Genomic DNA, 14,848 nt, shown 5'->3' with positions numbered 1-14,848 from the left:
GATTGGCTTTGACCTCGCGCAAGGAGGAGAGGAGGTGTGTATCCACCTTGGTCTCGGGTTCTTTACCCACCTCTTTACGTCATGAGGGAGCGACGGCACCGGGATTTGTTAGCGTCATCTCTGAACGCCAGGCGGCTTGGGTAAAAGTAATGGTAGTGTGCTGACCCGGCGGAGCTTGGGTGCCCTCATGGCTCTGAGGGCGATAACTCGCGCTCTGGGCTCCCTGAGCCTGACGCCCCCAGGTGCCGCTGCCCTCGGCCCGAGCCTGCTCCCGGCCGCCCAGGTAATTCACCCTATCTGGAAATGAGGCTGTTTCTGTTCGGGCCACCGGAGAGGGCACCCTGGGATGGGAGGAGGAGGACGTGAGTCTTGTCTGGAGTCACGTCGGTCTGGGTCTTTGGCTAAATCACTCTCAGCGTCAGCTTTCTCTTCTGTAAGTGTTGCTGCCCCACAGGGCCGCTGGATTCTTCAGACGACGTATTGGAAGTGAAAGTATTTTACAGGTCACTGTACAGGTTTCAATAATAACTGACATTGAGTACCAATTATAAGCCAAGCATAAGTAATTGATATTTTAAGTAAATCAACTCCTTTCAACCCCTGTATAAGGTAGTTATCATTACCATTTTACATATGAGAAAACCGATCAGCAGTCCAAGGTCATACACCAAGTATTTTTTTTTTAATATTTTTTATTTTAAGTTTGTTTTGTTTTGTTTTTTTGAGACAGCACAAGCGGGGAGGAGGGGAGGAGGATCAGAGGGAGAGGGAGAAGCAGGCTCCCCGCTGAGTAGGGAGGAGGACCCCAGGCTCAATCCCAGGACCCTGAGATCACGACTGGAGCCATAGGCAGACGTTCAACCGACTGAGCCACTCAGGCGCCCCATACACCAAGTACTGGGGCTAGACGGTCTGGCTTCAAAACCTGGGCTCTTGGGTGCCTGGGTGGCTCAGTCAGTTAAGTGTCTGCCTTCAACTCCGGTCATGATCCCAGGGTGCCGGCCCCATGTTGGGCTCTCTGCTCAGCGGGGAGCCTGCTTCTCCCTCTCCCTCTGCCTGCTGCTCCCCCTGCTTGTGCTCTCTCTCTCAATAAATAAATAAAATCTTTAAAAAAAGAAAAAGGCCTGGGCTCTTTACCACTGAAGATAAATTATTGCTGAGATTAGAGAATGCAGGGCAAAATAACAAGATTAGGAGCCTAAGATAAAGTTATTCTCAATGTCCCTAGTGAGCGATTGGTGAGTCACAGAACAGAAAGGTGTAAGTATTGTTCCCCTGGACCTTTCTGGATGATGGTAGAGTTTGGCAGATGTGTAGTTAAAATTCAAAACCAAAGCAACTTACTCTAAAATGCTGGGAATACAGCAAGGAAGAAGACAGAAATGATCCCTCCCCTCCGTTCACATCTGGAAAACTCCCAGAAACGTAATGCCGAGGGGCAAAAGGCACTGGTGCTGATGGTGGCATATGGATGTGTGAAAGTTACCAGCTTTGGAAAAGGGAGTTGTTTAAAGAAGGAAGAGTTTCCCAGAGAAGGAGAGTCTTGAGCCAAATTTAGAAAGAGATGCACCAAGGGGAGAACATTTCATTGAAGAAATACTTCAGAGGTTAGAGGATCAAATGAGGAGAGAGAATCAACACACTTAACACCTAGATAAACATTCCACCCTGGTATTTGTGCAAGCAGTGAAGGGTGGAGTTTTTGGACAGCTGGTCTGGGACATTCCTAGAAGGAAGTAGGCTACTTGGTCTGTGCCTTCACCCTTGGTTCTCTGGTTACGTTTCAAGTCAAAGAGATTTCTGTTTATCTCCAGGTGACAAGTAGTACCCTTCTCCAGCTGCCCTCTTCCTCATTGTTGCTCCCCTGCCGCCCAGTGCTCACCTCCGTGGCCCTTAGTGCCAATTTTGTGTCCTGGAAGAGTCGTACCAAGTACACCATTACACCAGTGAAGATGAGGAAGTCTGGGGGCCGAAACCACACAGGTGAGAGCAAAAGCAAGAGGATTTAAGCATTAAAGGGGAAAAACATGTTAGGATCCTAGGCCTATTTCTTGACAGGGAGAGGAATGTAAAAAAAAGCGTTTATTGGACTCCTTCTGCATATAGTATGTCTGTAAGAAGGAGAGAGTAGAATACAAAGCAACATAAAGGTGGTCTGTGCCCCTAAAGACCATCCAGGTAGTTGAAGAAAACCAGACATAAACATGAAGTTCATGACATTTTTCAGCATGTTCTTAAGAAATTTACAACAGTTGAACACTATATATCACTCTCGGTAAACTTACTGAATTCAGTAATTTGTAGAGATTTTGTCTGGAGGTTTTATGTAATTTCCATATCCCATAATTATGTTTTCACCAAGCTCCATGTAGGGGTTTCCCCACCCCCATTAGCCTCACTGTGCTGTGCAAATTTTTTATTATTTTCTGCTTGTGTCATAATGTTAGGAAGTAATTGCTTTCTGCCCAGGATGGGCCTGTTCCTACTGCTGGGAGCTGATTCATCTAATTTGGGTCATGTCTCTGCACTTTCCTGACCACAGGCCGAATCCAAGTGCATGGTATTGGCGGGGGCCACAAGCAGCGTTATCGCATGATCGACTTTCTGCGGTTCCGGCCTGAGCTGGAAACGAAGCCAGGACCATTTGAGGAGAAGGTCATCGTGGTCCGCTATGATCCCTGTAGGCAAGTTTGGGATATGATATGGTGATGGTGTGGCTGCATGACTGTTTTATGGCTTTTCAGAAGATAGAGGGCTGCCTAGATGGTCTGCTCATATGTCCCTCACCCTGAACAGATCAGCAGATATAGCTCTGGTTGCTGGGGGCAGCCGGAAACGCTGGATCATTGCCACAGAAAACATGCAAGCTGGAGATATAATCCTGAACTCTGACCACATAGGCCGAATGGCAGGTAAGAGATGGCCATCAGATATATAAGGGCTTGGAGGCTGCAGGGGTGTGGTGCTGATGAAATTCTGTCTTTTAGTTGCTGCTCGGGAAGGGGACGCACATCCTCTTGGGGCCTTGCCTGTGGGGACCCTTGTCAATAACGTGGAGAGTGAGCCAGGCCGGGGGGCCCAGTATATCCGAGCCGCAGGTATGAGGAAAGGAACTACTTGGGGGTCTTACAATTTGGGAGGCCGAAGGGTACCTGAGGTCACAATTCTCTGAAACCGTGACGCCACGTGTGGTCCATTGGCAGAGAAAAAGAATGAAAAAACACTGAAAACGAGGGTGGAGAGTGCTTGTGTTTTGACTAAGACGTTGCATGCATCCCGCTTCAGTGTATCTGCTCCTCAAGGGCAAAGACCACGGTGTGGGGTGTGTCCCCCTATAAATGTGCCCCCACCTCTTCCCTTGTGGAGGGTGGCAAATCTGCTTCTCCCTTCCCCCAGGGACATGTGGTGTGCTGCTACGGAAAGTGAATGGGACGGCCATCGTCCAGCTGCCCTCCAAGAGGCAGATGCAGGTGTGTGCGTGGGTACAGGTGGGAGGGATCAGCAAAGGAGGAATTTTTGGAATGTACCTTTCTTGTCTGGGATGGTCCACAGGTGTTTTATGTTAGGAACCACCATGAGCTAGGTGTGTCCCTTTCTGCCATGTGACTAGGCATGCCCTGTCAGGCTGGCACTGTGATGGGAGAGGCAACAGTGCCTTTTGTTCTCAACTACCATAGGACCTGCGCTCAGGTTCAGTCACGCTGTGGCTTTCTCCTGTCCTCTGCCTTCTCTCAGTGAGGGTAGGAAGCCTTCCCAGAGCCACCAGGCAGCAATGTCGGGTTCCTCCCCGTGGTGCATTTTCTTCCATCCGCTCTTTCGGTCAGGTTCTGGAAACGTGCATGGCAACAGTAGGCCGGGTATCCAACGTCGACCACAACAAACGCGTCATCGGCAAGGCTGGGCGAAACCGCTGGCTGGGCAAGAGGCCTTCCAGCGGGCTGTGGCACCGCAAGGGGGGCTGGGCTGGCCGCAAGATCCGGCCATTGCCCCCCATGAAGAGTTATGTGAAGCTGCCCTCGGCAGCTGCCCAGAGCTGATATCCCCGGATTCTAATAAAATCGCCCCCCATTTTTATCTGTTACTGGTTTTTTGGGAGGGAGGATGGTACATACTAGACCGGGGGAAAAAACGCAGAGACAAAAAAGATGGGAGAGGAGAAAGGAAAGGACAATATGCGTCAAAGATGAGCTGCTCCTCCCTCATTTCCAGCCACCTCCCCCTGCCCCCCCGTCTCATTTCTTTTCTCTGTAATGGAGGAGGTGGAATAAAGGACCTCCAACGTCTTCTCCAGTTCTGACTTCGGGAATTGGGGAGAGCACTTCCGGTGGGAGGAGGGAGGACGAAAAGGAAGAGGAAAGGGCGGCGCGGAGGAGGAGGTGCCGCGCGTCGCCGAGGTGGCACCGGCGACTCCGCCCCGGCGCTTTCCCAAGGCCCCCAGCTTTCCGCTGGGCCCGGCGGAAATGAGCCGCAGCTCCGGGCGGGTGGCGGAGCCCCGGGAGCTGGGCGGGCGGCGCCGCTGCCTGGGCCCGGTCCCACCCCGCCCCGCCCCAGCGGCCGCTGACCTGTGCGGCAGGCGGTGACAGGGGCCGCCCCGAGGTGCTCTGTCCCTGCGCGCCACGCCCCCTGCCGCCCGCCTGTCCTTCGGAGGCACGCCCCCTCCCGCCTCTCCGCTTCGACCCTCTCGGGGGCCCAGGCGGGGCCCAAATCTCCGCCAGCATCGCCGCCATCGTCTGCGCTGCGTCCCTAGCTCAGCGAAGGACAGGCCTCGCGCCGGGACCCCCATCGACTTTTGAGGTGGCCAGAGCCCCGCCGCGGCCCCTGCCCCTACCCCGGGTTTTCCTCCGCCCACTCGCCCACCGGCCGCGCGCCCACCCGGTCTCGCGCCCTCTCCACCCTAGGGCCACAGTGCCTTGGGATTCTCGTTCATCTGGCCTAGCCCCCTCCCCCGCACCTTGCCGCGCGCCCCTGGCCCCCCCGGGTCCACCTGCCTCCCGCCGCTCACCCCCCCGGGTCTCCCGTCGCCCCCACCGGCCTTGCTGCTCCAGTGTCTCCAGTCCTCGCCTGCAGCCCACCAGCCTCTCCTCCCAGCCCATCGTGCCTTGCCCAACCCCCACCCCACTCCACCAGCAATTCTCCGGATGTCTTGTGTCTATGACACACAACTGCGCTTCAACCATTGGACCTGGTGTCCCTTCCCAGACACACTCAGGGTCTCAGTCCCCAACACCCCCCCACACCAGCACTCCACACACACCCCTAAGGGTGTCACCTATCTCCTTCTGAGGGCTGCTGCCTGTCCCAGGGCCTTGGGATTCACTTGTAACTCCAAGGCTGCCCTGCCCCCACTGTCCCCTTCCCACTGCTCCAAACCAACCCAGTCCAGGCTGCAGGGCCTTGGACCCTCCTTTCAACCAAATGTGTTCTTAGAACAAACGCCCCAGTGTTCCCCTGCTTAGGCCTGGCCCCACCCAGCCTGCAGCAGGCAACTCCTGGGCCCTGCTTTACCCCAGCCAAAGGGACAGCTGTTACCACATTTGCTTCCCCAACTCCTGGAGATCCTTGATTTTCTGAACTCCCACTCTCGTGTTAGCTCGCCTGTTCTCTTCTGCTTCTGTGTCGCAGGTGCCGGCATGGTGGGGGAGCTCCGCTACAGGGAATTCAGAGTGCCCCTGGGGCCGGGCTTGCACGCCTATCCGGATGAGCTGATCCGCCAGCGTGTGGGCCACGATGGGCATCCTGAGTACCAGATCCGCTGGCTTATCCTCCGGCGCGGGGATGATGGGGAAGGGGGCTCTGGCCAAGTGGACTGCAAGGCTGAGCACATCCTCCTGTGGATGTCCGACGACGAGATCTATGCCAGCTGCCACAAGATGCTGGGCGAGGACGGCCAGGTCAGCGGGCGGCCTCCCGACACTGCAGGGGAGGCCGGGGCCCTGGACCAATCTGTGCTGGGGGAGATGGAAACCGATGTGAAGTCTTTGATTCAGAGGGCCCTCCGGCAGCTGGAGGAGTGTGTGGGCACCATCCCGCCCGCTCCTCTGCTTCACACGGTCCATGTACTCAGCGCCTACGCCAGCATCGAGCCCCTGACTGGGGTATTCAAAGACCCGAGGGTCCTGGACCTGCTCATGCACATGCTGAGCAGCCCTGATTACCAGATCCGCTGGAGCGCCGGCCGCATGATCCAAGCCCTGGCCTCCCATGATGCCGGTGAGGAGCGGGGCGGGGAGGAAGGAAGGGGAGCCAGGTCCGCTCGGGGCTCGCGGGGCGCTGTGGCAGGAGCCTCTGCCCCATCGGTGCCTGAATGGTTCTGGTGCCCTTCTCTTTGAGCTGGAAGAGAAGGTGGTAGGAAGGTAGGTGGGGCCATCTCTGTAGGGAGAGGAGGCACTGGGGCGGGGTAGGGGCTGGCTGGCTCAGTCAGGAGAGCATGCGGACTCTTCATCTCAGGGTCATGAGTCCGAGCCCCATGTTGGGCATAGAATTTACTTCAAAAAAATAATAATGAAAGAGGAAGGACTGAATCCTCAAGAACCTCGTATTAATTGGATCTCTATGCAAAGGAAGAGGTAAGATATTAGACTATTGCAGGGTATATATGTATATGAAATATATATATAGAAAAGATAGTTTGGGCTTTTGAAGCAAATCAGCAAATCATGTCATTCCTGATGTGTGGTGACAAAGGGAGTGGACTGAGAGAGGAGGTCTAGGAGGGATGCTTGGGGAGGGCAATGTGAGGGGGCAGTTACTGACTGGGGTGTGGGTTTCAGGGACCCGGACCCAGATCCTTCTGTCGCTGAGCCAGCAAGAAGCCATTGAGAAACACCTGGATTTTGACAGCCGCTGTGCTCTGCTGGCTCTGTTTGCGCAGGCCACGCTCTCTGAACACCCCATGTCTTTCGAGGGCATTCAGCTGCCACAGGTATTCTGTGGGGAGATACGAGGGTGGCTATAAACGAGATCTAGAGACCAGGCCTATGTACCCATCCTTAAAGGATGGTGTGGAAAGAGGAGCTAAAGCTGGGACAGAGTGGATATAGGCCAAAGGTTGCATCCTACAGGTCCCAGGAAGGCTGCTCTTCTCCCTGGTGAAGCGCTATTTGCATGTCACTTCCCTTCTGGACCAGCTGAATGACAGTGCTGCAGAACCAGGAGCCCAGAACAACTCTGCTCCCGAGGAGTTGAGTGGGGAAAGGGATCGACTGGAGCTGGAGTTCAGCATGGCCATGGGCACCCTGATCTCAGAGCTGGTACAGGCCATGCGCTGGGACTGGGCCTCAAGCAGACAGGGGCCCTCGGCACGGTCTTCCTGCTCCATCTTCCAGCCCCAGCTGGCAGAGGCCGGCCTGGGGCTGCCACCCACCAGGGCCCAGCCCTCCATTAGGAGGTCACGGAGATTCCGCCCTCGCTCTGAGTTTGCAAGTGGCAACACTTACGCCTTGTACGTGCGAGAGACTCTGCAGGCCGGGATGCGAGTGCGCATGCTGGATGACTACGAGGAGGTCAGCGCTGGGGACGAGGGCGAGTTCCGTCAGAGCAACAATGGCGTGCCCCCCGTGCAGGTGAGCGAGGGCACGTGGCGAACGCTATTGGGGACCTAGCTGGGGAGCATAACTGAGGCTTCAATGCAGGGGGCTCTGACAGGCCACCCACGGAGAAAACCCCTGTGGGGAATGGAATGGTTAAAGGGGGTCATCAGGTGAGACCGGGGCCATTTGGAGGGCCGGGGCTGGGGAGGCTATGAGGTCAGGAAGACTCACGCCCGGGAAGAAACAGATACAGCAAGACTTTCCCAAAAGTCAGGGTCAGGGAGAGAGTAGCGGAGGCCAGGAGGAAGTGTGGGGCATAAGCCATCAAGGATGGGTGGGAGGAGAAGCAGAGCCTATTTCCATAGGAGAAGGCGGCCTTTGTGTGTGTGTTCGTGTCATCCACATGCCAACGTTGTGTTGTTTGGAGGTTGTTCCAAACCTTGCCAGGTGGTCAGCTAGAGAGTTGTATGTCCTCATCATTGGGCCACAGCCAGCCATTAAGTGAGCCATTTCTTCCCTTTCCCTCTCTTTTCCCCCATATCTTCCAGGTGTTGTGGGAGTCGACGGGCCGTACCTACTGGGTACACTGGCACATGCTGGAAATTCTGGGCTTTGAGGAAGACATTGAAGATGTGGTTGAGGCTGATGAGTACCACGGGGCAGCAGTCCGTGGAGCCCTGGGTGCAGGTGAGCACGGAGAGGAAGCAGGGTCAGCGCTGAGCACAGGAGCAGTGGTCTGGCTGGCTGGGCAATGACATCCCTGGGCCCTCTGACCCGTTTCCACAGCTCTGCCCTCCTGGCGGTGGAAGCCCATGACAGAGCTCTATGCGGTGCCCTACGTACTGCCCGAGGATGAAGATGCTGAGGAGAGCGAACACCTGTCCCAGGCAGAGTGGTGGGAGCTCCTCTTCTTCATCAAGAAGCTGGACGGACCCGACCATCAGGAGGTTCTCCAGATCCTCCAGGAGAACCTGGATGGGGAGGTAGAGCCAGCCTGGAGACACCCAGAAGCTGGAGGGCTCGCGGCAAGGGATGGACTGATAGAACATTTGGGAAGCTTAGGATGGGGAGTGGAGGTCCACAGTGTAAGGGGCGGCAGGGGAGGGAGCTCGAATGTTCGGAAGCATTGGCAAGCTGTGTGGGAGGAGGCAGCTGCCAGCCATGAGAGGTTCAGGATGGAGAAGGTGTGTGCAGAGATCCCCACGCCAGAGGAGTGTCGGGATACTGAGCACCCCCCGGAGCCTCTGTGCTGGCAGGGCTACCTGCAGTGAGGCCTTCTCCCTGACAACAGGTTCTGGATGACGAGATCCTGGCTGAGCTGGCCGTGCCCATAGAGTTGGCCCAGGATCTGCTGCTGGCTCTGCCACAGCGGCTCGACGACAGCGCTCTCAGGGACCTGCTCAACTGCCATGTCTACAGGAAATATGGGCCTGAGGCCCTGGCGGGGCAGCCAGCTTACCCGACCCTGCTGGAAGCCCAGGCCCAGCCTCAGGAATCAGCACGTGCAGCCGGAGTGGAAGGTGGGGCGCCAGACAGACTTTGCAGTGGCTCTGCAGACTGGCCTCCAGGAGGCCTTCAGGCCAGGAGAGGTGTCTGTGCCCAGTTTGGTGCCCTCCTGTCTGGTAGAGTTGGCACCTGAGGAAGAAGCTGAAGCGTAGAGCTGCTCCCTCCAGCGAGCGGGGGAGGATGGAAAGTCAGAACACTGAACGAGATCTGAAGCCCATAAAGCCCCCACATGGAACTTTTTCTGTTGTAGAGAAAGCCAAATCATTGCATGCCTTTAGATACAGGGAAACACTCTGCTATTTGCAGACGGGAGGCTCCTTTGCTATTTTAAGAGTAGAAAACATAAGATTTGTCACAGAGCTGTCTTATAAATACATTAAGAGATGCCTTAAGATCCCCAAACTAATTTTTAGGGGGACCCCCTCCAAAAAAACATTTTTAGGAGAAATTAGGAGTTATGAATGTGTCTGTCCTTTTTGATCCTAACCTCACCGACAATGGCCAACTCTTGTGACATCCACTTTCCTGTAGGAAAAGAATCCCCAACTCAGTATCCCGACACTCCTCTGTGGCGACTGATGCAGGGCTGCGGTCTGCCTGGGAGAACCTTCCTGGACCTGGAGCGAGCCCTCAGCTCAGGGGGGCCCCAGGAGACGGAGATCAAGCCGTTCCTGATCCAGCTGCAGCGGCAGCCCCGGCCCTTCCTTACCCTGATGCGGAGCCTCGGCACCCCGGCGGCCAACAAGCCCCTGCACCTGACCGTTCTGAGGTGAGGGGGTGGGGTGGGACATGGGGCCAAGAGGTCTCTGAGGCTAGCTGCATATCTCTCCTCCTGCCTCCCCACCCCCACTCCCCAGAATCCTGATGCAGCTGGTGGACTTCCCCGAGGCGCTGCTGCTCCCCTGGCACGAGGCCATGGATGCCTGCATGGCCTGTCTGCGGTCACCGGACACTGACCGAGAGGTACCTCCACCCTGCTCTGGGGAGATGCTGGAGGGAGAGGCCGCAAGGCAGCCTCTGACGAGGCAGGCCCCCTGGGCGAGGCTCCAGAGGGCACAATGAATTTTATTTTTTTCAAATAGGTAATATATTCATACGAGTTAAAAATCAAAACAGTATAACAAGGTCTACACTGAGAAGTCTCACTTCCACCTGTTCTCACTTCCATCCAATTTTCCCAGTGCCTCTCTCCACGCCCCTTATTGGTTACCACTCATATTAATTTATGTGTCCTTCCTGTGTGTCCTTATCAAATATAAATAAGCCCAAGTGTGTGATCTTACTTGCCTTCTCCTTTCTGACACGAAAGCTTATGTCTGTACTACATAAGAAGCCTCAGTGGCTCCTGTTTGGCTGGGCCTGTTGGGGGACAGGGCGATGTAGGAGGCAGAGGGCACGTCACATATCAGGGTCCCCTGCCACAGAGGGGTCCTGGGCTTGGAAGGCTTGGCAGTCTGCAGTGCACAGCTTCGGCTGTTACCCAGATTTTCATTTCGGAGGCGGACTCGCTCCCCGCCCCCTCCCTGCCGTCAGGTACCTGTGCTTGGAGCCCGAGCATCTCGAGATGCAGCCCCACAGCTGGTTCTCAGGACATGGCCTCAAAAGGAACAACCTGGGAAGCTCCCCGCACCTCTTGCCAACACAATCAGTCATCAAGAACCCCAGGATGGCGGAGCATCTCTTAGCTTTTCCATGTCTATTTGCCTTGGGTTCTCTAACTCCACCCGGCCCTTGTGTGCCCCTCCTCCCTGCTGTCTGTACGGCGGTAGCCCCAGCCCCTATATACCACAGTGGGTGCATAGTAAATACTCCCGAAGATGCCCCATGGCCCGGGTCTCGTCCCCGTTAGTCACCGGCCCTGCCCCCACCTCAGGTGCTCCAGGAGCTCATCTTCTTCCTGCACCGCCTAGCCTCCGTGAGCAGGGACTATGCCGTGGTGCTGAATCAGCTGGGAGCCCGAGATGCCATCTCCAAGGCCCTGGAAAAGCACCTGGGAAAACTGGAGCTGGCTCAGGAGCTGCGGGACATGGTGTTCAAGTGTGAGAAGCATGCCCACCTCTACCGGAAACTCACTACCAACATCCTGGGAGGCTGTATCCAGGTCAGGAGGGAGGGCGGGGGCAGGCTTGTGGGTTCACAGCTCGGTAAGAACATGAACCCTGAGCCGTGGTGGGGGAAGAGGGTGTGTTCCTGCAGCTGGGAAAGGAAGGAGAGCCCAGTGAACCCAAGGGCGTTTGTTCTCTGCACCCCCTTCCTCACCTGGTCCTGCCGCGCCAGGGTTCTGGAGGAAGTCCCATTGCTGCTGGGTCTTTCCTCCATATGTGTTTGTGTGTGCTCTCCACGTGTGTTCCTCTCTCCTCCCCGCACCCCTTCTCTCTGATGTTGCGGCTGCAGATGGTCCTGGGCCAGATCGAAGACCACAGACGGACCCACCGACCCATCAACATCCCCTTCTTTGACGTGTTCCTCCGGCATCTGTGCCAGGGTCTGTGCCCCCATCTGCTTTCTCCTGGCTCGCACCCCAGTATTTGTTCTCCCCGGTCCCTTTCCTTTCTTCTCTCTCAACTAACCACGCTGCGACGGCCACCCCTGCCCCCTGCCCCCAGGCTCCAGTGTGGAAGTGAAGGAGGACAAGTGCTGGGAGAAGGTGGAGGTGTCCTCCAACCCGCACCGGGCCAGCAAGCTGACCGACCGCAACCCCAAGACCTACTGGGAGTCCAACGGCAGCGCCGGCTCCCACTACATCACCTTGCACATGCACCCGGGCGTCCTCATCAGGTAACGCGCCCCACAACGTGCGCACTTTGTCGTGGCGTCCTCGTGTTTGTCTTAGGGGAAGCGCCACTGCCCCCCTTGAACCCAGACATGACCAGAGAGTCCCCTTGGCTGTGTCTACAAGGACACAACTCGTTCCGGTTCTGATGGTTTCCTCGTCCCGGCTCCCAGGCAGCTGACTCTGCTGGTGGCTGGTGAAGACTCGAGCTACATGCCGGCCAGGGTGGTGGTGTTTGGGGGCGACAGTGCCAACTCTCTTAACACAGAACTCAACTCGGTAGGGAGCGCCGTGCCATTAGATCACCCTTCACGGGGTCTGCCCTCCCGCCCTGACTCCTGAACGCCTAAGTTCTTCCCTGTCTGGAGCCCCCTAGAAAGTAGAGTCCTTTCTCCCTCTGCCATTGTGATGGTATCAGGCCCTGAGCAGTGAGTGTGGCATTGGGACCCCTTGGTCAGGACCCCACACCCGCCTGGGCTGAGGGAAGGAGGGAATAGGAGCAGGCTCCCGTCCACACACGGGGAGCTGACGGCCCCTCTGCCCCGCACCAGGTCAACGTGATGCCCTCCGCCAGCCGGGTGATCCTCCTGGAGAGCCTGACCCGCTTCTGGCCCGTCGTGCAGATCCGCATAAAGCGCTGCCAGCAGGTTCGGTGGGGGCCTGGGGTCTTGTCTGGGGGTATGGCGCTCTGGGCTCTGTAGCTGTTGGAGAGCTTGAGCCAGAGCTCTGGCCTGGGGCGTGGGCAGCTCCGGGAGTAAGGCACAAAGGTGTGTGTGACCCCAGCCGCTCCAAGGGGGACGTGGGGCAGGTGAAGACAGGCCTGTGCCCCCTGCAGGGCGGCATCGACACGCGCATCCGGGGGTTGGAGGTCCTGGGCCCCAAGCCCACCTTCTGGCCGGTGTTTCGGGAGCAGCTGTGCCGCCACACACGCCTCTTCTACATGGTTCGGGCGCAGGCCTGGAGCCAGGACATAGCAGAGGACCGCAGGAGCCTCCTGCACCTGAGTTCGAGGTGTGTGCGAGCGCGTGTGCGTGGCCGTGTGTGTGGGCAAGGTAAGAGTAGTACCCTGGGCACGGGCCTACGGACGGTGTCGGTGTCGACAGAGGGTTAATGTGCTTGGGGAGGGGGCTGGAGGGCTCTATGGTTTCGGGAAGGAAAGAATGAAGAGAAGAGATTTCTCTGGGGGGCTGGGAGTGGGATGTGCCAGTTAACGCAGAGGAGCTTCGAAGTACTGGGTAGAGATTGGTCTGGTGGCTAGGGGCCAGCCGGGCAGTCTTCGGCTGGGCGGACACCAGGGCAGTGTACGCCTGGAGCCTCTGACGCCTGCCTCCCCCGTCCTCACCCCCAGACTCAACGGGGCTCTGCGCCAAGAGCAGAATTTTGCTGATCGCTTCCTCCCTGATGACGAGGCCGCCCAAGCACTGGGCAAGACCTGCTGGGAGGCCCTGGTCAGCCCCCTGGTGCAGAACATCACCTCCCCCGGTAACCATCCCGACCCCTGGCCCCACTAACCAGCCCCTTCTTGCTCTGCCCTAGAGCCACCTGCATTGTGTACTTGGCCCTTTTGGTACCCGTGCTGGTTTGGTACCCTGAGGCCCCTCTTCTCCCAGCCCAGGGGCCAGCTCCTTTCCCGTGTCTCCCAGGTGCCAGCTGCCACCGTCAGGACGGGGGCTTTTTACCTGCCTGCATCCCCACCACCCTGTACCTTCCATCCGATCCCGCATTCTCAGTGCTTCTGTCCAGCCCAGCCTCTCCCACTGCCCTGGAGACACGCCCTGCCTTGGCTTGTTTTTCCCCACCTCCAGATGAGGATGGCATCAGCCCCCTGGGCTGGCTGCTGGACCAGTACCTGGAGTGTCGGGAGGCTGCCCACAACCCCCAGAGCCGCGCAGCTGCTTTCTCCTCGCGGGTGCGCCGCCTCACCCACCTGCTGGTGCACGTGGAGCCCTGTGAGGCGCCCCCTCCGGCAGTGGCCGCTCCCCGGCCCAGTGAGTACCCGGGATTCGGGAGGGAGCTCGGTGAGAAGCGTTTCTCCACGGCCCCCCCCGCTCGCACCCTACAGCCTTCTGTCCCCCCACACGCTTTCCTTCCCAACCCGCTCAGTCGTTCGTCTTCGCAGTGTGTGTCACCCCGCCCAGGAGCGTCATTTTGGGGTGGGAGTGTGTCCGGAAAGGCGGCAGGGCTCACCCTGCCTGGGGAGCCCCAAGCTGAGGGGCTGCCCCTGCCTGCCTCCGCCCCTTCCCCTGTCTCCACAGAGGGCAGAAACCGGAGCCACGACTGGAGCTCCCTGGCCACCCGGGGGCTGCCCAGCAGCATCGTGAGAAACCTGACCCGCTGCTGGCGGGCGGTGGTGGAGGAGCAGGTGGGCGGGAGCAGGTGCCACGGCGGGAGGGCGGAGCGCGGCGGTGGGCGCCGGCCGTCCCCTCACGCCGCTTCCTGCAGGTGAACACCTTCCTGACCTCGCACTGGCGGGATGAGGACTTCGTGCCGCGCTACTGCGAGCACTTCCACAACCTGCAGAAGTCGAGCTCCGAGCTGTTCGGGCCGAGGGCCGCCTTCTTGCTGGCGCTGCACAACGGCTGTGCCGGCGGCTTGCTGAAGCTCCCTTTCCTCAAAGCTGCCCACGTGAGCCTCCTGCCCTCGCCTCTGCCCCGGGCCCCTCCCCGCAGACGCTCCGACCCCCTCCTCAACACCTCCCATTCAGCGGGGACCCGGGCTTGAACAGAACCAAGTGTTTGAAAATTCAAACACAAAAGGAACACAATGACCTGTCCTAATAGTACCTTGATAGGCTTTCTGTGTCTGTGCGTGTGTGTGGTTTAACAGTGTGCTCACAGGCAGCTAAAGTGCTTGAGCCTGTTGTCTTTTCACTGTTATATATACTTATTTTAAAAATTTTAGGGGCGCCTGGGTGGCTCAGTCTGTGGGGCGTCTGTCTTTGGCTCAGGTCATGATCCTGGAGTCCCTGGATCGAGCCCCACATTGGGCTCCCCACTCAGCGGGAAGTCTGCTTCTCCTCCCCCCCCCCCCCCCCCCCCCC

The 14,848-nt window shown here is 57.7% G+C and overlaps 2 protein-coding genes across 2 annotated transcripts in view; both read left to right on the top strand.

Annotated features, from left to right (window-relative positions):
• The first annotated feature begins 101 nt into the window (after window positions 1-101).
• On the top strand, window positions 102-4,074 carry MRPL2 (mitochondrial ribosomal protein L2). Its single transcript, XM_008691891.2, has 7 exons — window positions 102-283; window positions 1,815-1,983; window positions 2,543-2,684; window positions 2,797-2,912; window positions 2,988-3,098; window positions 3,397-3,470; window positions 3,825-4,074. Exons 1-7 carry the CDS (start codon window positions 188-190, stop codon window positions 4,035-4,037), a joined length of 921 nt encoding a protein of 306 aa, XP_008690113.1. The 5' UTR covers window positions 102-187; the 3' UTR covers window positions 4,038-4,074.
• A 515-nt stretch (window positions 4,075-4,589) lies between these two features.
• CUL7 (cullin 7) overlaps window positions 4,590-14,848 on the top strand; it is a 15,743-nt gene continuing 5,484 nt past the window's right edge. Inside the window, exons 1-19 of the mRNA XM_040643498.1 lie at window positions 4,590-4,794; window positions 5,623-6,210; window positions 6,771-6,922; window positions 7,062-7,562; window positions 8,078-8,216; window positions 8,316-8,512; window positions 8,821-9,049; window positions 9,567-9,804; window positions 9,893-9,998; window positions 10,909-11,136; window positions 11,430-11,520; window positions 11,642-11,813; window positions 11,982-12,087; window positions 12,360-12,455; window positions 12,644-12,819; window positions 13,157-13,290; window positions 13,614-13,796; window positions 14,064-14,170; window positions 14,251-14,433. Of these exons, the coding sequence (XP_040499432.1) occupies window positions 5,631-6,210; window positions 6,771-6,922; window positions 7,062-7,562; window positions 8,078-8,216; window positions 8,316-8,512; window positions 8,821-9,049; window positions 9,567-9,804; window positions 9,893-9,998; window positions 10,909-11,136; window positions 11,430-11,520; window positions 11,642-11,813; window positions 11,982-12,087; window positions 12,360-12,455; window positions 12,644-12,819; window positions 13,157-13,290; window positions 13,614-13,796; window positions 14,064-14,170; window positions 14,251-14,433 (3,618 nt within the window). The 5' untranslated portion in view covers window positions 4,590-4,794; window positions 5,623-5,630. The remainder of the gene's footprint in view (window positions 4,795-5,622; window positions 6,211-6,770; window positions 6,923-7,061; window positions 7,563-8,077; window positions 8,217-8,315; window positions 8,513-8,820; window positions 9,050-9,566; window positions 9,805-9,892; window positions 9,999-10,908; window positions 11,137-11,429; window positions 11,521-11,641; window positions 11,814-11,981; window positions 12,088-12,359; window positions 12,456-12,643; window positions 12,820-13,156; window positions 13,291-13,613; window positions 13,797-14,063; window positions 14,171-14,250; window positions 14,434-14,848) is intronic.

Source organism: Ursus maritimus, unplaced genomic scaffold (genome assembly GCF_017311325.1).
Source record: "Ursus maritimus isolate PB19 unplaced genomic scaffold, ASM1731132v1 scaffold_29, whole genome shotgun sequence".
Lineage (NCBI taxonomy): Eukaryota > Metazoa > Chordata > Mammalia > Carnivora > Ursidae > Ursus > Ursus maritimus.
This window is presented reverse-complemented; position numbering and strand designations above follow the sequence as displayed.

Coding starts and splice junctions, on each gene's coding strand:
- MRPL2 (XM_008691891.2), top strand. CDS start 188: ATGGCTCTGAGGGCGATAACTCGCGCTCTGGGCTCCCTGAGCCTGACG. Junction 284..1,814: donor GCCTGCTCCCGGCCGCCCAG/GTAATTCACCCT, acceptor GTTTATCTCCAG/GTGACAAGTAGTACCCTTCT. Junction 2,913..2,987: donor CCACATAGGCCGAATGGCAG/GTAAGAGATGGC, acceptor TCTGTCTTTTAG/TTGCTGCTCGGGAAGGGGAC.